The 26,994-nt window shown below is 46.9% G+C and overlaps 1 protein-coding gene across 2 annotated transcripts; it reads left to right on the forward strand.

Annotated features, from left to right (window-relative positions):
- Positions 1-3,089: 3,089 nt before the first annotated feature.
- Positions 3,090-26,134, forward strand: SLC35A1 (solute carrier family 35 member A1). 2 transcript variants are annotated; one of them, XM_078877319.1, is made up of 9 exons: positions 3,090-3,213; positions 4,186-4,369; positions 11,620-11,803; positions 13,760-13,919; positions 16,496-16,648; positions 17,935-18,001; positions 19,623-19,799; positions 21,086-21,220; positions 22,374-26,134. In XM_078877319.1, exons 2-9 carry the CDS (start codon positions 4,360-4,362, stop codon positions 22,508-22,510), a joined length of 1,023 nt encoding a protein of 340 aa, XP_078733445.1. In that variant the 5' UTR covers positions 3,090-3,213; positions 4,186-4,359; the 3' UTR covers positions 22,511-26,134. The 2 variants fall into 2 exon arrangements, with proteins under 2 accessions (XP_078733445.1, XP_078733446.1); XM_078877320.1 differs by lacking the exon at positions 3,090-3,213 and adding an exon at positions 3,749-3,807.
- Positions 26,135-26,994: the final 860 nt, after the last annotated feature.

Consider the following 26,994-nt stretch of genomic DNA (forward strand, 5'->3'; position numbering starts at 1 on the left):
ATTTAGCCACGATTCACTAATAGCTGTTCGTGACTGCGGGAATTCATGTTCTTTGGGTCTTTGGGTAAAGTCACGTCGATAGGTTTAAAGAAAATAAAATTAACAAACTACGACGTTTCGATCGCAACACACGTGACTTTGCTGAAAGACCGAAACAATATTAGGCACGCTTGTTACACGAATTATGATTGCTGCGACCCCTGCTGTTTTAATATTGAACTTAACGCAGTCGTCCATAAGAATGGCCCCCTTAACCAGGAACAACGCAGATGAGAGGCGACGTTACGGTCAATGGCCTTTTAGAAAATAAATATATAATAGATAACGTTTCGGACAATAGACCTTCATAAAACAAGTTTATAGGTAAGGTTTCGGGCAATACCCCTTCATAAAACAAGATTTAGGTAACGTTTCGGGCAATAGACCTTCATAAAACAAGATGATAGATAACTTTTCAGGCAATACCCCTTCATAAAACAAGTTTTAGGTAACGTTTCGGGCAATAGACCTTCATAAAACAAGATGATAGATAACGTTTCGGGCAATTGCCCTTCAGAAACTTTATATAATAAACGACGATTCGGGCAGTGCTATGAAGGGTCATTACTCAAATCGTCGCCTATTATGTTTATTTTTGTGTGGTGGGTGTCTTGGTTATTTGTGACACTATGAACGCAAGCAGCATCACCACCAACTAATTTATTTTCAAACAAGTAATGAGAACTTGAAATACAGAAAGAGAGACACAACACGCGCATGTCAATTATATCATCAAACTATAAAAAAGTAAAGTTTAGACAGGACACATTTTTGATGCACGGCGTTCAAATAATTATTACGGAGTGGCAGCCGATGAATGGGACGTGTCAGAGAGGAGCGTGGGACCGTGAAGTCAGCTGGTGTCCAGGTAACTTGGTGAATTTTCGCATCACAGGATCGTGAGAGATGGAGACCGCGCTTGGGCACGGGAACATCGGTGGTTTTATGGATTGATCACGGATGCTGACGTTGAGGGCTACCGACAGATACATCATGATTATGACATTAGCAACGTTATTTGTTTACCCAGGCAAGGATCAGTATTGAGTCCAAGGGCTACGAATGTTTTTTTTTTTTAAAGAGGGCCCGTTTCGTGAATGCGACTTTGGCTTCATGTGCGGGCAAATTTCGCCGAGTATCCAATTAGCTCGCTTGGCTACGTACGGTGCGAACTAGTTAAAGTTCAAGTTAATTTATTAGGTATAGCCCTGTAAGTCATTCGGCTCTTGAATCGGGTGCAACCGCAACAAACAAAAAACAAAAAAATGAACAAAAAAAATATGTTAAAGTGAATATGTAACTAAGTGCAAACAGAAAATCCAAGAAAAGACGGCAAAATATTGCAGAAAAACACCGTACACCAACGATCTGGGCAAAAATCCCAGTGGGATGCAAGTCAAACAACAACAACCACAAGACAACTTAGATTAAGGCCATCAGTCTAACTCTGTACTACAACAAACAAACATGGCCAAACCAAAAAACGTTTCGAAATCACCAAAATAAAGCCATGAAAGCAATGAAACAGTGATCATAGGAACTGTGACGGAAATTTCACAATTAACGACATAAACAACATGTACCACTAAACCCTGCAGCCATAGCTGGCTGCATGAGTCACTCCACAACAGCAGTTCAACATACAGTATATGCACACACACACAAATTCATGAACCGATCACCCAGCATGCGCGCCCTATCTCATCGGTTTCTGGGGGGCTCGGCAGCTTTGCCCCTGGATAGTGCTCGCTTTGGTTGACCACCGCGCACGCCGCATTGCCAAGAGGCGGCTGGGAGGCCTGAACGACCTGTTCCACGTGGTGGGCAGCAGAGGGCAGTCCTGTAAAAATCCATCGTGTGGCGCTCAAATATGGCAATGACGATTCAAATTTTTAAAAAGTAAGCATAACAAAATAATAGTGCACGCCGGGACACAAAAAAACGATACTTTTCAAACGAAAATTTTTAAACGGTGATTTTTTTTTTCAAACAACATTCAACAGTGTCAAAAAATACTTTGTGCGTCATGCCAAAAACCATGAGCGGTTCCTGAAGAACTACACTGCGGTCCTCTTGTTGTGCTCTGCACTCTGTTGTTAAATCAGCACCGTGTATGACAAGAAAACCCATCATGCAATCTGTCTTTTCGTGGCAGTTCATGCGTCTTGGATTGTCTAGTCTCAGCTGATTATTGCAGTCTTCATCTTAACGGGGAGATGCTGTCACGCACCTGGGGGGGGGGGGGGGGGTCAGACATTTGTGACGATGTGTGACGAGGGGGGGGGGGGGTGAGAAATGTGACGTCACATCAAAAAGCGCAACTTTAAATAAATATAGAATTTCGATTTAAAGCTTTCGTGACTGCAGGGATTCATATTCTTTGTTCTTTCGGTTAAGTCACGTAGAAGGGAAATAATAAAATAATACCAATAAACCAATAAAATATATAATTGTTATAACAACACTAATTGTTATAACAACACTCCTACAACATCAGAGTGCAGCGCCACATTAAATACGCGCTACAATGACAATAGTTTAAAGCGATTTGAAGCATGTTTTATTTTCAAAATGGAAATATGTTTTTGGGGGTGGGGGCAGAGCTTTGTGACGTCATATTTGAGGGGGGTCTGACTTTTCGTGACGCCGTGTGACGAGGGGGGGTGGTAAAAAATCGTCCAAAATCGCGTGACGTCATTTATGGACGGCCCCAGAGTGCTATTATCGAGTGGCACCCACGAAGGGCCCACACTGTGGCACACGAGGGGGTGGGTGGCCAGCCCCAACGCCCGCCCGGCCGCCTTTGTCTCCCCAGTTGGCGATGTTTACTCCACACCGCACCAGGTACTCATTCGGGGCTGAGTCGACCCTAGGGGAGTTCAGACAACAGTCACCGGTATAGGCCGTGACCGGTAATCGAACGAGCCGTTTCGTAGTAGCGCTCACCGCTGCACCACCGCTCCCCCCACGTTAAACCACGCAAACCCGCTCCAAGCTTCAGGCCTGTGACGTCATGTCATCTCGGAACCGATGACGTCATTGTTCGCACACACGCCGCCGTGTCTATGACGTCATCGGTGCCGCCACGTGGGCGCGGCGCGCGCACCGTTCATCTCACGTCCGCATTCGCGGGGCCTGCAGAGCGTGGCCGAGCTGCTGGTGGTGGTGTTGGTGGTGCGTGAGTCCGGCGTGTATTTGCGTTTCGTCTCTCGTCAACGCCTCCCTCTCCCCCCCCGTCTCTTGTCTCTTAACCATCGTCTTGATCGTTTATTTGTTGTGGACGTCTGTGGTGGTGGTGGTGGTGAAGGGGATATTTATGTTTAAGTCGTGGTTTAGTGGTAATTAAGGACGCTGCTGCTGGGCAATTGGAGGCAGTCGCCCTCCAGCAACAACGGAGGGCGGAGGAGCGACGCTCACAACAACGAGCGCAGCGCCGGGGTGGCTAAAGCACAGCAAGTTGGCACAGTAGGGGGCACAGGTGGTGCATCAGCCAGTCATCTCAGTCAGTCGACCCGTGGCACCTGCAGGGTCTGCCCCGTGACCTCCTGCCAGCGGGAATTCAACAATTCACGTGGCCTCAAGGTGCACCTAGCCTGGCACAAGCGTCGTGGTGACGTCACCGCCACTTAGTGGCGAATGGCGGTGGTTGTTGTTGTTGAGGGAGAACAGAGCTTTACAGCTCATGGGATTCCTCCGGTGGCTTTTACAAATGCGGATTCTGTCTCGGGTCTCGTCTGCACTGCCTTGCTCTACCCCCGCCTGTGTACGGTCTGTCTGCTCTGTAAAGTCGACATTCTGTACCCTCTTGCTGTATCTCAGCTGTGCTCTCCTTTGCGCCGTCTTGTTCTGTCCTGTCTTGTCTACTCTGCACTGTATTGCTCTCGACTGCCTCGCCTCTCCGTTGCCTTGTTCTCTCTCTCTCTCTCGCCGTGTCTATACCCCGTCTTGTTTGTACAATCCAGTCTTGGCGACGCGGTCTAATCTGTCAACTCCCTTCCACGCCGTCTTTGTCTTTGTTGCCATCTGTAATGTCCGGCTTGCAGTGTCTCTTTTTGACATCGTGGCCGAATTATCCCTTGCCATCTGGTCGCCTCTCTGCAGCTGTAATCTCGTCTTAACGCCCGTGTCGTGTGCGCTCTTTCACAGGCGACTCTGACCACATGTCTAGCGGCTGGTAGATCTCAACGCAGCTGCTCTTACATCTGAAGAAGCAGCAGCAAGCAGCAAGCCCCTGCTGCTGTTACTGCTGCTGCTACTGCTGCAGCTGCTCACTGCGTTTAAGTCCTCGCATCGTCGCAGCTCCAAGCAACCCGAGGCGCGATGGCTGCAGGTGAGAGAGCCGCGTGCGTCACGTCTTGACCGGGCAAGGCCGGCAAGGGGCATGGCTAGAGGAAGGGATGTTAGGCTATTCGTTGCAGGGCAAGAGTTGGGAAAGGAAGAGGGGGCAAAGGCTGGGAAGGAGGGCGAGGATAGGGTGCTGGGCGAGGCTGGGCTACAGGGCGAGGCTGGGAAGGAGTTCTCATGGCTCGGGAAGTTTTAAGGCAGGGCATGTGTTGCAGTGCAAGGCAGGGAAGGAGGGCAACGCTAGGAAACCGGGGCAAGGCTGGGTTAGAGGGCAAGGCTGGGCTAGAGGACAGAGGTAAAAAATTTAATTAAAATAATATAATATAAAATAAATATTTTATTTTAATTAATTTTAATTTCATTTTTTGCCTACGTGACTTTACCGAAAGAACTAAGAGTATGAATCCTTGCAGTAACGAAAGCTTCAAATCTAGAATTAGAGGACAGAGGGCAAGGTTGGGATGAAGAGTGAGGCTGGGCTAGGGGGCAGAGGGCAAGGCTGGGCTAGAGGGCAAGGCTGGGCTAGAGGGCAAGGCTGGGATGAAGAGTGAGGCTGGAAGGCTGGGCTGGGCTGGAGGGCAATGCTTGGCTGGAGGGCAGAGGGCAAGGCTGGGATGAAGAGTGAGGCTGGAAGGCTGGGCTGGGCTGGGCTGGAGGGCAATGCTTGGCTGGAGGGCAAGGCTGGGCTAGAGGGCAAGGCTGGGATGACGAGTGAGGCTGGAAGGCATGCACGTGAAGGGGGGCAGCACCTGGAAGGGGGGATGGCAGCGCAGGAAAGGGGGGCAAGGCTACGGGGAAGGTGCATTCTGGGTTGTGCAGTTGGGACACTGAGGGTCGCGTAAGGCTTGAGTTGAGGGTAGAACTGGGAAAGGAGGTTAAGGCTGGAGGAGATATAGCATTATGGCTGCAGGTATTGTGGTCTATGCAAACATGACTCCTTGTAAAAAAGGTGTCAGTTTTGTTGCCAGATAGAAGGGTAAAAAACCAATTATCATATTTTTTACTGGCAAATGAGGTTCCAATGGTGAGATATGCCTCCTCTGGCAGGAAGGAGGGCAAGGTCTGGGCAAGAGGGGTGTGCCCACAGAGATGCCAGTACTGAAGTGGGTATTGGTGCCAACCATCGTGAAGGTTTAAAGCGGGATGTGGTCACGTGTTGCGATGTTTTAAGACGTTTTAAGGCCTCGTGTTTTAATGTATGGGACAGCTTCATAGCATATTTGATGTACATAATGTAATGTATACATAGAATGTATATGTCCTACATAATTGCACATGTGTCTTGCACGCATTTGTGTTGTTGGAATATACTCTAATGCAAAGTATACGTGCATATGGTATGCACATGAGTGTGAGATGGCACATAGGGTGGCTGTGTGTGGTTTATGTACATGTGTATGTTGCATGGTGGAAACGTGTATGCGATATGTAAATGACGTGTATGGACATGTATGAACATGGGAATGTGGTGCGGAGGTTACACGGGCTATTTATGGTGTGTACATGTGCGTGGGGTGCATTTACATTTGGTATATATATGTGCATGTGGTGTGTGTGTGCGAGTGTGATCTATAACCTAAGTAATATCTGAACTTGTCCTGGGCATCCTTTAGGTTTGTTCAGCCTTTAATGACGAGCTGTTGCAGTGTGCAAACATCACCAACAGGAGACAAATGTGGCCGGGCGTGGTGTTAGCCACACTCGCCCACCTCCTCGTTCACCGATCTCATCTTAAAATAGTTGCTCGCCCACAAGCACTTGGCCCAGCAGTCTGATAGAGGTTACACGGTGGGTCTTTGTGTACGACCTACTGTATCATTTGTTGGCCAAAGACCCTCTGCAGCTGCTGCAGTTCTTTAAGAGTGAGCTGAATGCATTGAGGTCATTGCCAGTCACTCACTGCCCCCCACCCGCCTCCACTGCCAGTACTGAACAGCAGCCACTGGCAGATGTCGCAAACGGGTTTTGATTCCATACCCGTACCCGGCCGGGTACGGGTACCCGTTCCCTACCCGTACCCTACCCGAAATGAGTGACAAATGGTTACTCACCAGTGACTCATGGCCTACCCGTACCCGGCCGCACCAGGGTCGCAAACGGGTACCCGTACCCGTACCTGGCCGGGTACGGGTAGCCGGGTATCGGGTAGGGTACGGGTATCGGGTACCCGGTTGCGACCTCTGGCCACTGGTCATCGTCATCATTATGGAGCGAGTACACGAGCCTGGGCCATCGCGCGTTCTCAACCCGTTTGTCAATCCACTGCTAGAAGTGGGCCTCCCCAAGCAGCGTGGGGGGCCATTTGACCGTACTTCACCACACCGGCCAGTTTGGGATTGGTGAAGCGTGTGGGTTGAGGAGGGGAAAGGGGTTCTTGGCCAGGACCCAGGTATCACTTGGCTTGGATAGTGCCTAGAGGTCGCAACTGGGTACCCGATACACGTACCCTACCCGATACCCGGCTACCCGTACCCAGCCGGGTACGGGTAGCCGTTTGCGACCCTGCTGCGGCCGGGTACGGGTAGGCCGTGAGTCACTGGTGAGTAACCGTTTGTCACTCATTTCGGGTAGGGTACGGGTAGGGAACGGGTACCCGTACCCGGCCGGGAACGGGTACGGGTACCCATTTGCGATCCTGGTGCGGCCGGGTACGGGTAAGGAATCAAAACCCGTTTGCGACCTCTGATAGTGCTGGGATGGGTGGCCACCATGCAGACGCAGTTTGTCACCCTGATGTGAGGTCCACGCGGTGGGTTGCATAGAGAGCGGTGCAGTAAAATCCATTGGTGTACCCGTACTACTACGCTTGCGTGGCTATGCTGCCCGCCTTCACCAACCCGAACTGACCAGCATAGAGTACCGCACGGACCAATAACCCCCACGACCCCACAGGCGGGAGTGGGGATGCCTTTGTCCTGCAGTGGACCGATTAAGTGGGTTGCAGGTGTACAACAAAGATGGGTAATCGTGACAGATGTGGACTATGGGGGATGGTCGTGACGACTGGAGTCAGGGACACTGCCCGGAGGGAGGGTTATTGCAGTTGTTGCGACACGGTATGCCTTACAAGTATAGCATTACGGAGGAGCTGCACCTTTTGCTTGTATTCCTGAGATTCCATTTACCTGCAGCAGTGGCAGAAGGCAAGCTTTGTTTAACGCGACCGGAGAATGCAATGGGCTTTGACGCAATACAAAAGTGCGATGCAATCGGGTACGTTTCCTGTAGTGGCAGGTACACAAATTATGTAACTTTACAGTCAATGTAACAAAACATCAGTGTAATAGTGCACGCATATGGGGAGGTGGCATTGTGATGGTAATTATCAGTGTTAGACCAGAAAATGCAGTTATAACCCCTCAAACCCAAGCTATTAATACTTTAATACTTGCATTGTCTTTACACTGTTCGCCCTTCGGCGTTCTCTGGTCTGACACTGGTGAGAAAAGGTCATCACGAGGGTGTAGCCGAATCCAAGGCTGTAATTATAATATTCAAATATGCTCAAAATGTCCCCCCCAATATATTGCTATAACATTTTTTGATATGCTATGTAAATAAAAACAACAATTTTCTGAACCTTGGCCACAATATCTGGACTTGTCTTCATATAAATCAATGCATAGATTTATGTTTATATGATTGTGGTTATGGTTGTACTTTATTAATCCATAATCTCTGCCATTACATACAATGAAACAAGAAATGGTAAAAACAAGTAAAAACAGAGCAATGTAATACAATACACTATTAGACATGATTGTAAAAAATAAATAAATAGTCCATCCCACGTGTTAGTGATTTTTTTATATTTTAGGCAGGAAATGAGTTTTCTAATTTAGATATTTTTCTGGGTTGGGACCCCCAGACACCCCAGAAGATTTGGTCCCCCCCAATGTTGACTCCATGGCTACGACCCAATCAGTTTTCAAAAACAATTCATATTATCAGAGAATGTTTGCACGTGTTTCCACAATTGTGTGGTAAATGCAGACTTGATGCCTTGTAGTAATTGGTATGAATTTGACGTTTGAACATCTTAACGCATATTTTATTGCCAGTGTGGGTAAAGCCTATTCCTATTTTTTCCATCATTTCGATACTGGTAAAAGACCCATGGATACGCCTTAAAAGTGTTTGAAATGTACTGACCGTAGTTAAATGAAAGTTTTTCCCTGCATGTCACGAATGCTTTTTTGTTAACTCACCCATAGACCTTGAACATGTTGACAACTTAGGGCACAGTTATGTTTAACGTCTCTTTGAGCACTAGCCTTCCAAGTAGAGAATAGACAAAACCAGCAGTTTTTCTAGTTACATTCACAAGTAATCACCAGACAACATACAATTATTCACTTGACATTTTTACTGGACTTAAATATGTGACGATATGTTCATAGTATTAGCACTTCCGATTAGCACGGTTGGTTACGTACAGTGCGAAAGAAGTTCAACATATCTTCTTGGTTCTTTCGGTAAATTCACGTAGAATGGAAATAATAAAATAATCAAAATAAAACATAATACAATTATTCTCACGACGTTTCGGCCACAATGCAAGCAGCCATCCTCAGGTGGAGAGCAGGTCTGTCGAGAAGACAGCGTCTGAATGACACACTCCAGGCCTTATATCTTTATTATTTTATTATTTCCATTCTACGTGACTTTACCGAAAGAACCAAGAAGACGAATCCCTGCAGTCATGAAAACTTTAAATCGAAGTTCAACATACTTATGTTGGTGGACAACCATACATCATTCCTTCATCGTTAACGCGACTTTAACAGAAAAGCCCGTCACTAAATCACGGGCAATGCACCCGATTTCGTCAGACAGCAGTCACGGGGCAGTGCTTGGACAGGCGACCACTGTGCATGAAACGAGTGTTGGGAGTCGTAGGTGTTGAAGGGAGCAAAGGTCAGTGCAGGTGAAATGTTTTGTTCTGGACTCCTCCCACCTTCAGCTCGAAATGGCCAGCCTGGTGGACAGTAAGAATGACCTTCATGACCTGCACGGTATGGGGAGGCCCTCATCCAGTCGGTGGATTGACAAATGAACGTATTGGCGGTGCACCGGTGATGTGCGGTATAAAAAAAAAGCAAAATTTTCGCAATAATTATAAAAAAAAATCGGTTTAAAGCTTTCGTGACTGCAGGGATTCATATTCTTGGTTCTTTCGGTAAAGTCACTTAGAAGGGAAATAATAAAATAATAATGAAAACAGGTGTGTTTTCACACCTGATAATGATTGCTTGTGTTGCAATCGAAACGTCGTGAGAATTTTATAGTTGTATTTTTATTATTTTCCTTCTACGTGACTTTACTGAATGAACCAAAAATAATGATTTACTTACCCGCAATTTGCAACCCCGGTCTGAAAAATCTTGCGGGGTTGGTGCGTCAACATCCGTTCTCGTGATGTCGAAGCAGTCGTAAGAAGAATGTCCATTCAGATTTAGATTTTGGACTGTTTTATGAGGACCCCGGTGTGTTACGTTGCACCGGTGTACTGCCAATATGTCCAAATGGTCTCGACACGTCAGCAATGAGACTTCAAGTCACTCGGTGGAAAAGGTCACCCAGTTGACGTCTTTAATCGCCCAGAAGTAACTGTAAAAGGGCCATTGCCTTTTTTGTTTTATTTTATTTTATTTTCATTAATTTTGATGTTTTACCTACGTGACTTTACCGAAAAAACCTAAGAATATGATTCCTTGCAGTCACGAAAGCTTCAAATCTAGAATCATTGCCTGAAAGTTTAACAAATACATATATTATGAAGGCACAATTAATAGCTAACACGTCATTCTAAGTGTGGTACATTATTTGCATTTTTATGTTTTACAAATGCCTCCAAGGAGTCAAAACTATGGGAGAGTAAGAACTTGACTTTCGGTGACTGTCAAGATAAACATTTTTCCCGGGGCAAATTCGATGTCTCCTTGCAGAACATTTCATCGCGATGGTTTTTCACTCTGTGACTCCTGTCCCTGCAGATATGGACAAAGAAACCAAGTCACTGGCAAAGCTCTCCCTGCAGATTGGTATCTAATTGCAGATGCAGCTGTTCATCCAAGCACAGACCCTTTCTTGGGTTGCGCTTCTTATCCTTTGGCATTCATTTCTAATTTCTACTGCTTCTAGCTTTCAGTTGAACGAATATGAAGATACGCCACATCTTTAGTTTTCATGTAGAGATGGGGTTCGGCGAGAGGGTTTAGGGTTAAGGTTTACAGTTTTCAGTATATTGTTTTTATCGTTAGGCAATAGGAGTGAGGTCTTTTGGGTGAGCGTTTTAGGGTTAGGTTTAAGGAGCTGTAATGTAATTCTGATGGTTAGTGGTTAGGGACAGACGTGCCCAGTACTTATTTTCTTACCACACGTCTTTCATGAAAGCGGTGGGTGCAATTGTTCAAGGTCTGCACCACAAAACCAGGAGCCATGAGTTAACTTCCAAGCCACAGAGATCACGTCAGTCGCAAATGACAGCTGAGCTCACATCCTGGGCCTCTACTAGATCTACTCGGACTTGCGAAGAGCGCCTGGGGCAGTGTGAAAACATGAACAGTGGGGACACAAAGACAGCCAGCCGGGTATGGCCACGGCAACAACACCCTTTCATGCGCCATACCAGCTCAAAAAGTCGCTCACTTGCCGCTAGTGTGGCGAGTGATATCTGAACTGGCTCTGAGCACCACCTTCACCGACCCAGTGACGTGAAGGCTGCTCAAGCAATCCCCACGACTGACATAGCGCGGAGAAGGCCTTTGTCCAGCAGTGGGTTGGTAACGGGCTGAAATTATTTACGTTTGTCTTATGAAGTAATTGGTGCCACCGATAGTTGATCCATTGGTCAAGACCAGAGAGTTTTGTTTAACAGTCTTATTATTCTTATAGTTACAATCGTAACACCTATACTGCCGACGAAATTAAGTCGGTTATTACAAAAATAAGACTAAAGAAAATGTAGATTTAATTCTGAAAGGTACCGTGTCGTGAGAGGAGTGGTGGCATAGTGCTTAGTGCACTCCGCTTTGAAAATAGCGACCTGAGTTTTAGTCTTGACCACTTAGCAAACCTCACCGGGCCAGTATGGTGAAATATTCTCAAAACAACGCCAACGATCGACACAGCGTGGGCGGAAGTCTATTCATCCAGTAGTGGATTCACAAAAGGTCGTTGTCATTATCCTTTTGTGTGTGTGCGTGTGTGTGTGGCGCACGTGACTGCGTGCAGGTGTGGACAAGGTGAGCCTGCCCTTCAAGCTGTACTGCTTGACGGTGATGACCCTGGTGGCCGCCGCGTACATCGTGGGCCTGCGCTACACGCGCACCACCACGGGAGACATGTACTTTGCCACGACCGCCGTGTGCCTCACCGAGGTGGCGAAGCTCATCGTCAGCTTCGCCATGCTCACCAGGTGAGCGGCGCCGACCCCCCCCGCACCGCAGGGAACAACGGGACAGCATTGCAGGAACCGTTCGGCTCGGATGCGCGCAAACGTGGGCCGGGCGACTCGCGTTGTTGCAGATCGCTGTTTTATACAAAGTTCACCTCGCTATGAATGCTGATAGTTGGCCGTGACAGTGTAACTGAGTTGATAAATAGACCAAAAAACTATAATCGCTCACTTTTATCGTGGCCCATACCTGGCAAAATGGCAGCCGCCCTCCACACGCTGCTCCCCCGAAGGTGGGAAACCCCCTACGGGCCACACGCGGCTGATGACGTCACCAAGCCTCATCCATTACCTCCTGTCCAGCGGCATGCGTGGGAATGGAGGCGAGACTTGTTTCCCACTAGTTTCGTGTTATTTGATTCGTCGAGTAATGGAATCTGTAATTAGTAGCTTGGATGATTACTTAAATAATTGTACTGGTGGGGGTCTGCACCATTGGACCCCCATGGCCGCCTTTGTCTTCCCATTGTTGGCTGTTACTCTTCTTCGGCACTGCCCTGTGTTTTTGCGTCATTTGCATTGTGTTCTATGTCTGTCCTGTTTATTATCTAAAGCAGGGGTGGGGAACCTTTTTTCTGCCAAGGGCCATTTGCATATTTATAACGTCATTCGCGGGCCATACAAAATTATCAACTTAAAAATTAGCCCGTTATATTTGGTCAAACATTTAATTCACTCACCCCTAATGCGATGGCTGGAACTGCTTCTCTTTGGCGAGGCGTGTGATGTTAGCTGGTATTGATGATGTTGCTGCTACTCGCAACTGCTTTTCCAGGTTTGCTCCTAGATTTATTGAATTTCGAGTCCCGTCTGCGGTTGCCTTGGCAGGGCCACATCAAATGATTCCGCGGGCCTGAAACGGCCCGCGGGCCGGACGTTCCCCACCCCTGATCTAAAGGAACAAAAACAATTGCATATATGTGAATTACTTGCTCATAATTTCTTCTTGCATGTTTGTTGTTGTAACATTCTTACCCGCCCCAACTGGACATCTGTGAAATAGAGCTTTATAGCTCGTAGAATTCCTCCAGTATAAATACATATTCTGATTTGATGTATTCCTCGTGAGCCTGAGAAATTGTACGAATTGATGAATAGTTGAATAATGTAATGCCTGCTACTCGCCATCCCATCTGCTTTGAGTGTGCTATAACATCATAGCCACATTGTTTCCATGGTGCTACCATATTTCTGCGAGGCTTACACTAAAATAGTTGAGTTTTATTTGTGTATTTTTCTTTGGTGATTGGCTTACATTTCCTCTACTTTGCACGCCTATCGTGTGTTTGTATCGTTTTAGTTGTTGTAACGTTCTGACCCTGCCCCTACTGGACATCCGTGATAAAGAGCTTCATAGCTCATCGGATTCTTCAAGTATGTATACATACAGTGATCCCTCGTTTATCGCGGTTAATGGGGACCGGAACCCCTCGCGATAGGTGAAAATCCGCGAAGTAGGAATGGCCCCCTAGGAATTTCCGTATATGTGTGTGTGGGTACCAGAATGTTTAAAATATGTATATTTATACTTTATATATATATTTTACTTAAATCTATTTAATTATAAAACCTTAATATTATACATTCACTCTCTCTCTCTCATACGATACGTATTATGGTGTTCTACACTCACCAATGACAGTAGTATCTTGAGACTTGACTCCAGTAATGACGACGACGATGATGACAATGACGATGACAATGACGACGATGACAGACCTGTGCAGTTCGATGAATGTGATGATGAATGATGATGATGATGGTGTTACTGCACAGGTATAATGAGGCCTTTAAATCAGTTCGAAAAAGCCGCGATGCACTGAGGCCGCGAAACTTGAGCCGCGAAGTGGCGAGGGATTACTGTATACCGATTCACATGGCGAACTACACAGGGGACCTTTGTCTTGTGTGCCACAGGGAGACGGGCAGCTTGCGGGGTATGGCCAAGTCCGTCTGGGAGGACGTGATCATGAACCGCAAGGAAACCCTAAAGCTCGCCATCCCGTCGCTGGTGTATGCGCTGCAGAACAACATGGGCTACGTGGCGCTCAGCAACCTCGATGCGGCCGTTTACCAGGTATGCCCTCCGAGTCCTCGGTCGAGCCCTCCCCTTGCTGGGCGCACAAGTTACAGGCATTCCCGATATTAGGAGGCCACTGAAGCGATGCGCTTTTAAAACTAGATTAAAAACGAATTTCTTTCAGGACTGCTTTTTTTGTGTTGAGTTTGTTGTCCTGGCCCCGCACCTCCGATTAGCACAGTTGGCTACGTATGGTGCGAAAGAAGTTCAACATGCATACCTGATCCTGATATTGTGGAAAACATCTCCACCTCCGGCTTGCATTGTGCTGACTCTGTGTCGGTCAGCAGACGAGCGATAGTCGGTCGCCCTCTTCGCACTTTCCTTTCGCTACACCCGTGGTTTGCCGTTTTTCGTGAACTTCACTCGCCGATTCCTACCGCCCATGTTGAGAGAAGCAAACGGTAGGTTGCACATCTGAGGAGTTGTCCGATAAAAACGATATAACCCACATACACAAATACATTATTAAAATACTGCCTAGTCTATTTACACGTGTGTAGAGGAGTAGAGGAGAGTAGTGGCGTCGTGTGCGCTGTCCAGTGCGATGACGTCACGGGACGTGGGGTCACGCGCGCTGGACAGTGCACATGACGTTACGGCTCCTGGAGGTTAAAAGGGGGACCCCGTGACGTAAGCGGGGTCGTAGCTGGAGTCAAGGGTCGAGAGAGGGTGAAACGGGGAGCCAGGGTCAAGAGGGTTAGGGACAGGGGAGACAGCACAGCGCCAGGGCTGGACGTGGCTGTGCTCCTCGGTCGGCCGTGTTGGCTGATCCCACGGCCGGCGCAGAGGAGACGGCACAGGGCAGCTGGCTGTGTCGGGACCCAGTGGGAACTAGCCCGGGACCCCTAACCCCTGGGAAGTGGTTCACACCCCCCTTGTGTCTTGTGTAGCCCTTTAATAAACGGCGAAAGCCCTTAACCTCACCTCCGTCTCTGAGTGAGTCGTCGCAAGCTACTCAACACATGCACTGGAAGTAACAGACACCTGCATGTGTGATTTGTTTCACGTTTCGTGAGAAGCGTCTACATCAATGTAAGACTCATGGATTGTGATTCGGTCTACCAGATTGACAGTTGTATCTCATCCATGGTGTGTTCAAGCACCGTACTTTAGTTGAAAACCTTTCTTGCTTTGCTTTACTCACATAATTCAACTTGGGAATTCCTGCCCATTGTGTCTTTTCCCGAATTCGCATAGCCTCACTCAATCAGGAAACATTTAACTCAATTTCAAGAGTGCTGTTTGTTGCTGGCCATCTGGTATTTTGGGCCTTTGCTCAGCAACTGTCGCTGTGAGGGCCATTGGGTGTCTTTCGTTGCACGGCAACACAAAGTCGAACAACCGCAAAGGTTAGGAACGGTCGCCTCCGCCGATTAAAACTTGTTATTTGTTCATATTTTGACAAACATGCGCAGTGTAAACTTCACTTCAAGAGAATGTGAGTAGACCAGCGTGTGGGAAGCTGGTCTCGTGTGGTGTTACAAGGGCAAAGCTCACTCAGGGTCCTCTTGGCTTGTGTTGGCTCTGTTTACAGTGATGTTGACAGAAGCATTGAATGTTTGAACACAACGCAGCAGGCTAACATCGAGACAAATCGTAATTGTGTTGATCTCTGATAGGAGCCATCTTGAGGGATCGTAAACGTGGCATCTGTTATTGTTACTTTTTCCATGAGCAGTTTCCATCATCGGACAATCCTTTAAACCGATTCTAACACTCGTTAGTAAAGAAACTCTTCGGATAGAAAAGTTAGTGCAGGTTGGCGACACGGATAATAATAATATGCGCAATACGTGCTTTCTAGAGAGCAAAAGGCACAATTGACCATAGAATATGTCATTGCATGTTACGTGACATCACCACACTGCGTCTCTCTAATTTTAGGCCACCGACTGAAGAAAGTCTATATGTTTACAACACCGTAGCAGGATATTCCAGCACACACTACTTGAAAACGAAGGTTGGCCAATTTAGTCATGTGGTACGGCTGTGGAAACAACGGGGCAAGTGTCTTAAATCTTTCTTCACCGCCTCTGTCTACCCAGCAGTATAAACTGGCGCATCACAGTTCATCGGCAGGCCGCGTGTGTTGCAGTTAAGTGTTGGTACTATCACCTCTTCCAAAATATCTGGCCAGCCTGTAAGCATAGGCCAAATATCCACTAAAGAGTCTGTCAAGAGCGCCCTTGAGTGGAGGACCTTCCATTAGCAGTGACGTGAGCAACCAATTGCAGGGCTGCACCTTTTACCTTTGTAATCCTGAGAACTCTGTTTAATCACAGGCAGTTGCTTGTATTCGAACCCACGATTCAAGCTCGGCTTCCTGACCTTTGACCTCTGTCCCACACGGCCACCTCTGACCCAAATGTTATCGGTCGGGCAACGCAGACACGCACGCGCTTCTACCCACACGCATCCACCCGCACGCATCCACCCGCACGCATCCACCCGCACGCATCCACCCGCACGCATCCACCCGCACGCATCCACCCACACGCATCCACCCACACGCATCCACCCACACGTGCACGCACGCGCGCGCTCACCTCGCCCGCCCTCCTTGCACGCAGGTGACGTACCAGCTGAAGATCCCGTGCACGGCGCTCTGCACCGTGCTCATGCTGGGCCGCTCGCTCAGCCGCCTGCAGTGGTTCTCCGTGTTCGTGCTGTGTGGCGGGGTCACCCTGGTGCAGTGGACGCCGGCTGAGTCAACCAAGGTCATGGTGGGTAGGTGCCTGGACTGCACCACTGCCTTTCCCTTGGTGTCGGCGCAGGGCACGTTAAGGCCTGGTGTTTAGGAGTGGAGCTGGACTATCTGATTATATCATTAATTGATTACTCTAACTGAATTTCGGTTGGATTACTCGACTATTCGGATTGCACGAAATTATTTGGAGTAAAAAAAAAACCTGTGTTTGAAATGCGTCTGCAGTACATGGTGCATGCACTTTTGCCGCTGCGTAGTTTTTTGCGGTTGTGCTGTGTAGCTCTCTGGTGTGTTTTCGAGGTTTGTGCCGTTCAAGTTCAAGTTAATTTATTAGGTATAGCCCTGTGAGCCATTCGGCTCTTGAATCGGGTGCAACCGCAACAAACAAAAAACAAAAACATGAACAGGAAAACATTTTAAAGTGAATATGTGACTAAGTGCAAACAGAAAATCCAAGAAAAGACAGCTAAATATTTCAGAAAAAGCACCATACACAAACGCTGTGTGCAGAAATCCCAGTGGGGTGCAAGTCAAACAACAACAACCACAAGACAACTTAGATTAAGGCCATCAGTCTAACTCCGTACTACAACAAACAAACATGGCCAAACCAAAAAACTTTTCGAAAATCACCAAAATAAAGCCATGAAAGCAATGAAACGGTGATCATAGGAACTGTGACGGAATTTTCACAATTAACGACATAAACAACATGTACCACCAAACCCTGCAGCCATAGCTGGCTGCACGACGTCCCGGGAACCTCACCTCCGAGCACGCTGAGCGAATCGTCATTAATTGTGCCGAATAAACACGGTGGTCGAACTTGAATGAACATCGCAGAGCTATATGGTGTTCTTGTTTTTGTTGCGAACACAAATATACAGTATTCCCTGGTGATACGTTCCAGAGGTGCTCGTAAATAGCAAATTTCGCGGATAATTATATTGGTCTACGAAAACCGACAAATAATATTGGCCAAGAAAAATATTTTTTTATGAATTACCTTAAATAAATGAATACATAAATGAGATATGAAATACGTGCAAATTATTTCATCACTTTACCTCATTACCTGAGCTCATCACTTCATCTCATCAATTTATCTCAACATTTTCTCTCATTGCATTCTCTCTCATCACTTTATTTCATCACTCTTTCTCTCTCGATGCAGTCGTGTGGAGTCCCAGATGCGATTCGCGGATAGCCAAAATCGCGGATCACAAGTTCGTGACTAACGAGGGAATGCTGTCTTAAGCACCTCACCTGTTCACCTCTAATGCTGAATGTTGTCTGCCGAAGGTGGAACAAAATCCCTTTCTGGGGTTCATGGCCATCGCCGTTGCGGTCGTGTGCTCGGGGTTTGCTGGTAAGAAGCCCTCGTCTCGCGACATTCACACTCGCACACACACACTCACACACACACTCTCACACCCACACGCACTCACTCGCACACACACGCACACACTCGCACACACACGCACACACTCGCACACACTCACCCTCACACCCACACACTCTCACACCTACACACCCACACACCCTCATATCCACACACACACCCACACACCGTAATACTCGTCGAGAAGGCCTCTTTCAGCGACTGTGATTGTTAAAAGGAGGACCAATATTTTCCAACCCTGGTTAACGAGCTCAAATTTGATTTCGTACCGCAGCATTCACACAAGGTCTCATAGCGCTTTGCACAAAACAACCAGATCCTTAACTAACCATGAACAAATAAAACTGAATAAAACCTTGAATTAATAAAAACAATTAATAGATAAGACAATAAACCCCTGAACAAATAGTACCTTTAACAGATACAACTGAATTTTTATTTAAAGCTTTCGTGACTGCAGGGATTCATATTCTTGGTTCTTTCGGTAAAGTCACGTAGAAGGGAAATAATAAAAAATAAATATATTTATATTATTTTATTATTTCCCTTCTACGTGACTTTATCGAAAGAACCAAAAATATAGATACAACTGAATAAAAACTCTCAACAGATAAACACTTTTGACAAATATAACCGAATAAACTTTTAAAAAAATATATATAAACAATGTAAAAGGCACATAACCTACACAGACGGGTATACAAGTGAAAACAAATATGTGTCTCCAGCTTGTCGATGGCATTACTTGTAGTATCTATTTAACCGGATGGCTCGTTGTCATGGTTTACGTTTGGCGCGGGTGATGCTGCAACCGCTTGCTCAATTGCCACCTGTTCCAGCTATTGTATAATCTTTATTGCTGTTACCACTTGCTTACAAAAGGTGCGGTTAAAGTTCCAATGGGGGTAGGGGGGGGGGAAATCGTAAAACTGTAAACTATTTTCTGAAAATTAAATTCAGTGCAGCAATTTATTGATGATGCAATCTCGCACGGTACTGCATTAGTGGGCCTTGGCAGAGAGAACAAGGGTTACGTTTGCTTGCACGAAGCCCAGTAATATTTGCCCATCAAATAGCGCTCACTTTTTTGGGTGGTGAAATGTGGTCCGACGATGAAAGACGCTTTGTACTTCAAAGTAATAAAATCTCTGCATCGTCACCCCCAACGTGGTCCTATTTTATGAGAATTGTAACGTTTCTACGAACGCTTTGTGAAACTGAATTGGTTGAGGCACGCAGAGAGGAATTGAAATCACTTTCAGCTCGTATCCAGACATCAGCGTGTAATGAACTCGGTGACCTGAACAAAGGTGCTTTTGTTCGACCACATTTTAACCGTATGATCAGTATTGTCATGAGATAACATTTGGACGATGACATCACATTTATACGAACTGTGTTTAAAATGTAGTTTAATCGTGGAATCGCTGATATCTGGATGCAAACTCTTCCTATGGCTCTAAGCAAAGGTGGTGGCTCGCCGCTTTAGCTTTGAGTTGGCCACCTAAACCGCTTGGGCCGCCTCCTGGCTTGTGACTTTGTTTTTATATTTTTTCCTAACGAGGCCCCCCCGTTTGTCGCGCCACAGGCGTGTACTTTGAGCGGGTGCTCAAGAGCTCCAACACGTCACTGTGGGTGCGCAACATCCAGATGTACCTGTGGGGCATCCTCGTCACCTTCCTGGGAGTGGTCACCAACGACGGCAGCGCCGTGATGGACAAGGGCTTCCTGCACGGCTACACGCCCATGGTGTGGCTCGTCATATGTGAGTCGGCTCGTCGAGCATCTTGCGCGCACGGCATAGATCCCTCCGTCTCGCACTTTGTTCGTTTCTCAATCTGCTTGTCCTGGTGAGGATCGTGGTGGCAGCATGTTGAATAGTGGCGGTCCAGACCTCCCTTTTCCTGGTGACGGACTCTAGCTCTTCCTGGGGAATTTGCGGCGTTCCCTGGCCAGCCGAGTGACATAGTCCCGCCAGCATGTCCTGGGCAGGCCCCGGGGTCTTGGCCCTTTGCAGAGATTAACATTTTTGTCGAAATATATCACAGTCGCTAAGTACAGGCCCAAAACTCGCAAGCAGCCGGACACAAACCGTCATTATTAAAGGTGTAATAGTTGAGAGGAGAAAAAAGTGTATTGAATTGATTAGGGCGAGGTGATTGAGAGCTTGGGAAAAGAGAGGATGGGAGGAGAATTCCAACGTGGGAAAAGTGCGGGGGAAGAAGCAGAAAGAGCACTGTTTTGACCTGCAGTACGTATCTATGTACCGTGCTAATCGGAGGTGCGGTGGTTGAACACAGATGAAGGTTTGCTAAACTGTATCACATCTGATCAAATCTAATAATTCAATAATTCCTCATGGTTACGATGCACAAATCAAATCACACATTTTAAGAATCAATTACTCTTAATGAATATGTAAATAGTTGACGTATAAATTACAATGTATACGTAAGTTATCTTGTTTTTCCCAGGACGTCCTTAGGACACACAGCTTGCTATTGTTTCCAAGTTGCCTCTTTAAATCCCCTCGTCTACATTCAGTTAATTCAATATTTTTGAGAGTTCACCATCTAGATTTGAAGTTTTCGTGACTGCAAGGATTCATACTCTTTGTTTTTTTTTCGGTAAAGTCACGTAGGTAAAAAAATAATAGAAATAAACGAAAACAACTACATTAAATCACGACATTTCGGGCGCAACACAAGCGTCCGTCTTCAGGTGTGGACAACGCAGCGAAAGTACATTGCTTAAGTGTGTGTACTTTCGCTGCGTTATCCACACCTAAAGACGGACGCTTGTGTTGCGCCCGAAACGTCGTGATATAATTTAGATGTTTTCATTTATTTTTTACCTACGTGACTTTAACGAAAAAAACAAAGATTATAGTTCATCTGGCAGTACCAACCTCCTCCTGATGCTGCAATGCCCAATGGTGGCCTTTGGCAACCCACGCCACTCACCCTGGTGATCATGCTGTACTGCTGCTGTGCTGTTGCTGTACTACTGCTGCTGCGCTGTTCTACTGCTGTTGCCGTTTTTCCCACGTAGTCCTCGCCAGCGTGGGTGGCCTCTACACCTCGGTGGTCGTCAAGTACACGGACAACATCATGAAGGGCTTCTCGGCTGCTGCTGCCATCGTGCTTTCCACAGTGGCTTCGATGCACCTTTTCGGCCTGCAAGTCGGTATGTTTGTCCCTTCGTCCGTCCAGTCGTCCGTCTCCATATCCGGCTGTCACAGGGGGGAATAATTTGCAGCGTGGGGTGTGTGAGGGTCTGATGGGTGATCAGGGTGGACACAAGACCAACAGTCTTTTATCTCATAAACAACAGGAATCAAGAACACCTTGAGACGGCAACGTATCATAAAGCCTATCGCTATACTAGACAACACATCAACTCTCCGGTGCTACAAGCTTTGCTGCTCTGCTCTGAGTCCACACGGGAGGGCAGTGAGGCAACTTCCTTGGAGCGTCAATTCTTGGGGCAACTGCCTCTATAACCAGGATACAGTTGATGTGACCGCCGTATTTGCAGAAGTGGAAATGGGTCTTTGGGCATCGTAAAGAAATCCGACGACCCTCTCCCTGTCTTCTTGAAATCTTCTCACACAGCCTGACTGTCCCTGATGACACGCTCGGCGGTCACCACCTCATCCACCTCCTCTTCAGCCTCTCATTGGCTTCTGTTCCCCATAGCGCGGCTCGGACAATGAGCGCGCACTGCTATGTCACCAATAGTTTAACCATGACACGAGTTGCTTGTACAGAGCCTCATTGCACCCACCAATATTTCTCTCCCACAATGTTATTAAGCCTATTGCTTTCTCCAATTACGGCCTTCCTAATATCTGATCAGGATCACTTTTAAGTAGAATCTCGACACATTAACATTACTTTTCTTCAGTAACCATATTGGTGGATCACACAGAGATGTGGCGATTGTGTGCACGCGATGATTGTATGTATGTATGTCGAACATCTTTCGCACCGAACGTAGCCAACCGTGCTAATCGGAGGAGCAGGAAAATTTGCTTATAAATAAAACGGCGAAGTGCCTGTAGGGAACGGCACAGTAAGGAGGTTGTGCCAGGCCATTCCTGTGCTGCTGTGGAGCGTATTCTCCCTTTGCCTGAGTTGTGGTCTCTGGGCACTTTAGTTTAACCCCCTTGTTAAAACGCGAGGAAATTGTGGCACTGCAAACGGTGGTGAGAAACGAGGCGCATTGGGCAACGATCGAGGGAGAGAGAGCAGTGAAACCTGTGAGGGAACACCGCGACAAGAAACGCCGCCAGGTGCCATTGCAATGCTTCCGCCGTGTTGTGCTGTGGTGACTGCAGGCCTTTTGTTCATGGTGGGCACGTTCCTGGTGTGCCTCTCCATCTACATGTACGGCTTGCCGCGCACCGACACCACCAAGCTGACGCCGCCCCCTGGGAGCGACGCGGAGCACAGGAAGCCGAGCACTTCCATCTGAGACGAAGCACCGTCTCCCGCCACTGCCGCTGCCGCCACCACTGCCCATCGGTCACGCCCGTAAAGACAAAAACAGAATCTACGTGGATGGGGAAGAGTCCGACGCGTGTTCCCATATTCCCACTGCGGCTCGGCAATGGTGACATTTCTCGATAAGGGTCCGTCGTGGCACGGGGGCAGTATTTCAAGGGATGTTTCTGCCCCCCCCCCCACCCACCTAACTTGTGTTTTGGACCACGCTGCTAAAGGTGAATTCGTGATGATGCTGAAATAGCGGCGTCAGTGGTCAAATAACGATGCGTGGACTCGATTGCGATGACCGTGAAGTAAAACTCTTGCCGTGTTCGACCGCAAGCCGAATCTCGGTTCAGTGCGGTTGTGTTTTGCGGCCTTGGTGAGTGACACGAGTGTGTGCCGCCACCCAGGCTAGTAATGTACGCTTATGTAGCGGCTCGCCAGCCCTCTGTGTGTCTGTACGTGATCGTGAGTCGTGCGCTACGACGAAGTGGTGTCCTTGGGAAAAACTTTAATCGTAAAGTTGTCGGTTGCCTGGGAGAAATGTTGATTGTGGGGATAAGTCTAAAAAGCACAGGTACTGTTTCACTCATTTCATTTGTAAGCCTCATCACAAGGTAATTTCTATGTAAACACTGGATCACTTGGGTCAATAACTGGTCAAGATTTTAAAGTCATCATATGTAAAGGTTGGTTTTTATTTGTTTTTTTAATTTCCCATTGGCGTGTGAAGTGTAAACTTTGTATAGTCAGGGTGGCCGGGTTTGTTGAAGGTCAGAACGCTGAACCAGACCTTGCTGACATCCCTCGGTGAAAATATAATCAGCCACCCGTGGTTAAACCGCGTTCTCAAGCACAGTGGTCATCAATGACTTTACAACAACAACAACAAAAATACACGTTTGGCTTTGCACTTTGCTTCATTGCATCTTGGATAGTTAAATAGATGTTTTTTTACTGTCGTGATAATCTCACTGTAGAGTGTGTGGATAAGTGTAACCCGTACTGGGTCATGGATAACAGAGGCCACTCGGAAGGATTGTTTTGTGTGAGATCCTGCAAAAAAAAAATTCCAGTCAATACCTCAGACACACCGCTTGTACTGATGTGCAATTATGGCCAAAAGCACAATTAGAATTAGTGTATAGGTAAAAGGAAAACAACAACTAAAGCGGTAGATTTTAAAATGTTGATCCATTTAGGCAACTGAACTTCTAATCTAAATTATTTTTAAATGTTATTCTGATTTAACAAAATAAAAACACTACCTAGGTTTATTATCATCATCATTCTTACAATGCTTGTTTACTCCGGAAGGCTGCACCTTAACCAACACTCTTTTTCTAAGAAGGTCCCTGCCAATTTTTCACAGACGGGGTTGCTGCTACGTGTAGTCCCAGTTGAGTAATTAAAGCAGGCAAATTGTCAAGCGTGAGAAAGTTTGGCCAGTTACATTGTGGGTTTTTTTCTCACTTATAAAAGATCATACACTCTTGGGGTTTTGACACAAGGGTGGTCCACCGTGGTTTATACACCTCCACTCCTGCAGGCGTTTCACGCTGTGCGCCGGGTATTTTGGGTTTGCGTCGCTGGATTGCGTTTTATTCATGGCCATTGGCCGAACTAAGCACTGAACCTTGACCTGTGGCCAGTTGCATACAATTCATTCAGAATGTGAGATTTCACCGTTACACTAAATTTACATTGCAAACAAACGGACTAAATGTCACTCTGATTTAAAGCTTTCGTGACTGCAGGGATTCATATTCTTGGTTCTTTCGGTAAAGTCACGTAGAAGGGAAATAAGAAAATATTTTATTATTTCCCTTCTACGTGACTTTAACGAAAGAACCAAGAATATAAATGTCACTCGTGATGTATCATGTAACCAACTACAGGGTGCAACCCACAGTGTTTGGCATGCGAGTCCAGACACCGCCAAAAAACGTTAAATATGGTCAAGAGGTAGCCACAATTTTGGTCACGAATGGCATTTTTGATCGGTGCACATTCAAGGTGACATTCTAATGTTGACTACGGAACTTATTTTTTTCCGCAGAGCAGCGCTTGAACAATGAGGCTCGGTGTCGAGTCAGGCGCCGGTAGTTGCTCTCTTGCATCGCGGGGTGGGGAGTGGTGGTGCACGTCACGGAGCCTGTCTGTGATCTAACCAATAACCACAGGGAACCATTCCCTAGTAGGACACCTCCAACTTCTATCGTGTAGCTGCACCCGACTGAAGCCTCATTGACGGGCTCCTGGGCTCTCTCGGTTGATGAAGCCGACGTGGTTCGCTCCACACTCGCCACACCACACGAGAGTTCAGTTTTAGAGAAAGAAATAAAATGGAACGTCATTCTGAGTCGTTCAGCATCCCCTCATGAAACGCTAATTCGGCGCACAGAAATTACCTCCGATTTGTAAACAAAGACTTTTGAACCAATTTTGACGGGGTGGTATTTGGATAATCCTGTGTGCAATGCTTTTATTAAAAGTTATTTTTGGATTGTATTGCAGTTCTCTCTGCTGGACAGGCACGCAAAAAGCATTTCAAGAGTGGCTAATGTAAGGGTAATCCTTGTTTGAAATGCGACTACGTTTGTTGGCTTAATAGATTGTAGATTGATCCACTTTTAAAGGTTTATTTCTGTGGTGTACTTGTACATTAAGGTGGACATATAACCCCCGTGATGTGCCCAAAGCTTTGGTCAATTAATTTAGCTTTTCATTGCAGCAAGCCTAGCATGGAGAATCCCACTAAGAAACAACTGCACCATGCCTTTTGCAAATGTGTTTGGTAGCACTAGTGTTGGGCGTGCGTCAAATAATTGCATCCATTTGACCAATTCCAAAGCAAAACATCGTGAGACCTGCAAATATTACCGTATTTATAGCTAGATGCTGATTTATAGGGGCTGTTTGTAGAGTGTGCGCACTTTACGATGTAATGTCAAGTGGGTGTTGGTCAGAAAGCACTGGGGGAAGTGATTAAAAGGTGGCTTTGGAATTCGTTTTTTAAAAGTTAAAATTTTTTTTATTGTGTTGGCGAGTTTGTGAATCCTGTGTACGATCATATTTAATCAGTCGGTTGATTCGACGGCTCGCAAAAACTGGTGCTTGGTAAAACAACCTCGCGATTTTTTTTGACAACTTGAACCGTGCATGGAACTTAACGGAGCAAGCGTTACAACTGGCGCGGGACGATCGATGGTAGCTTGGGAATATACGTAACAAAAACAAGGAGTCGGTATTGACACAATCCGCTGCCGAACGAAGATCATCCCAGTTGCCGCCATCCGTTACGCTCCCAAGACGCAACGGTCCAGCACCTGCGCACGCTCCAATTCCATCGCTCTGTCTCTGCACTGGATGATGCCCTCGTGGGTGCCGAGCTGGAGCGATGGAATGGGCCCCGCGTGCAAGGATGCGCGTTGCATTTACTGCATCGCAGGGTTGTTGATGTTGGGGGGGGGGGGGGGTGGTAGCGTCGGTCTTGGGAAGCTTCCATCCAGCAGTGGATGGACCACAGCAGATGAGTAGTCTCGGCTTCCTTACTGAGTAGACCTGTACATTTGACTCGACCAACGACATTAAACAATGCTGTATACAATTCGAAAGGAGTTGCACCGTGCTTGCTTTCTGGCATCTTTACGAATGGAAAGGTTAAACGTGGCCTGATGCTCATCCTCCTGCACCTCCGATTAGCACGGTTGGCCACGCACTGTACGAAAGAAGACCCAACATACATAGCCCTGAACCGGTCCCCGTAAGGGTTGTTCACAGCTTACTGTTCAGCGTAGGATTGCTATAAAAACATTGTTCTGCTCAGAGCACTTTATTATAATGCAATAAACCCATTAAATGGACCTATTCATGAAGGCGAGCCCCACATGTCCCGGTTAGGCTGGGAACGTCGTTCCTGTGTGCCCCGAAGTATTGGATAAAACTTAGATATTTTTTTTTCCCTCTGGTTTAAAGTTATTTTGCGTAATGCTCACTCTGCATGACTATGGGGCAGAGAGCGGGGCTATGGAAGTAGTGGGTTGGTGCTAGTGGTGGAACAGTGCCCGTAAGTCTTTTGGACACAATATTTGTGAGAATCGATTTCCTCATCTCTGCAGGTCTCCTCTAGCCACCTGCATTACCTGGAAAGACAGAAACATACACCACATGATTATTGGCAGTTCACTTACCTGTATCACATCGACAGGGACCAACGTTATTCATCACGCATTTCACTTGCCCGTATAGTCACACCTGTTTTTTTTTATTTCCCACCAGGATTTGAACCTGCGAACCTGATACCTCCAAAAGCTTGGTGGAGCCCCAGGTGCTTCTTTGCTGCGCCACAGAGCTGCCCAAAGCTCCAGTGGCTTTGTCCACCCAAGTCCTTTCACTGTGCATTAATGCAGCAATAAAAGTGCGATGATTTCATCACATACACCGAAAATAATGGCAAAAAACAGGACT

This window comes from Lampetra fluviatilis, chromosome 47 (assembly GCF_964198595.1).
Source record: "Lampetra fluviatilis chromosome 47, kcLamFluv1.1, whole genome shotgun sequence".
Classification (NCBI taxonomy): domain Eukaryota; kingdom Metazoa; phylum Chordata; class Hyperoartia; order Petromyzontiformes; family Petromyzontidae; genus Lampetra; species Lampetra fluviatilis.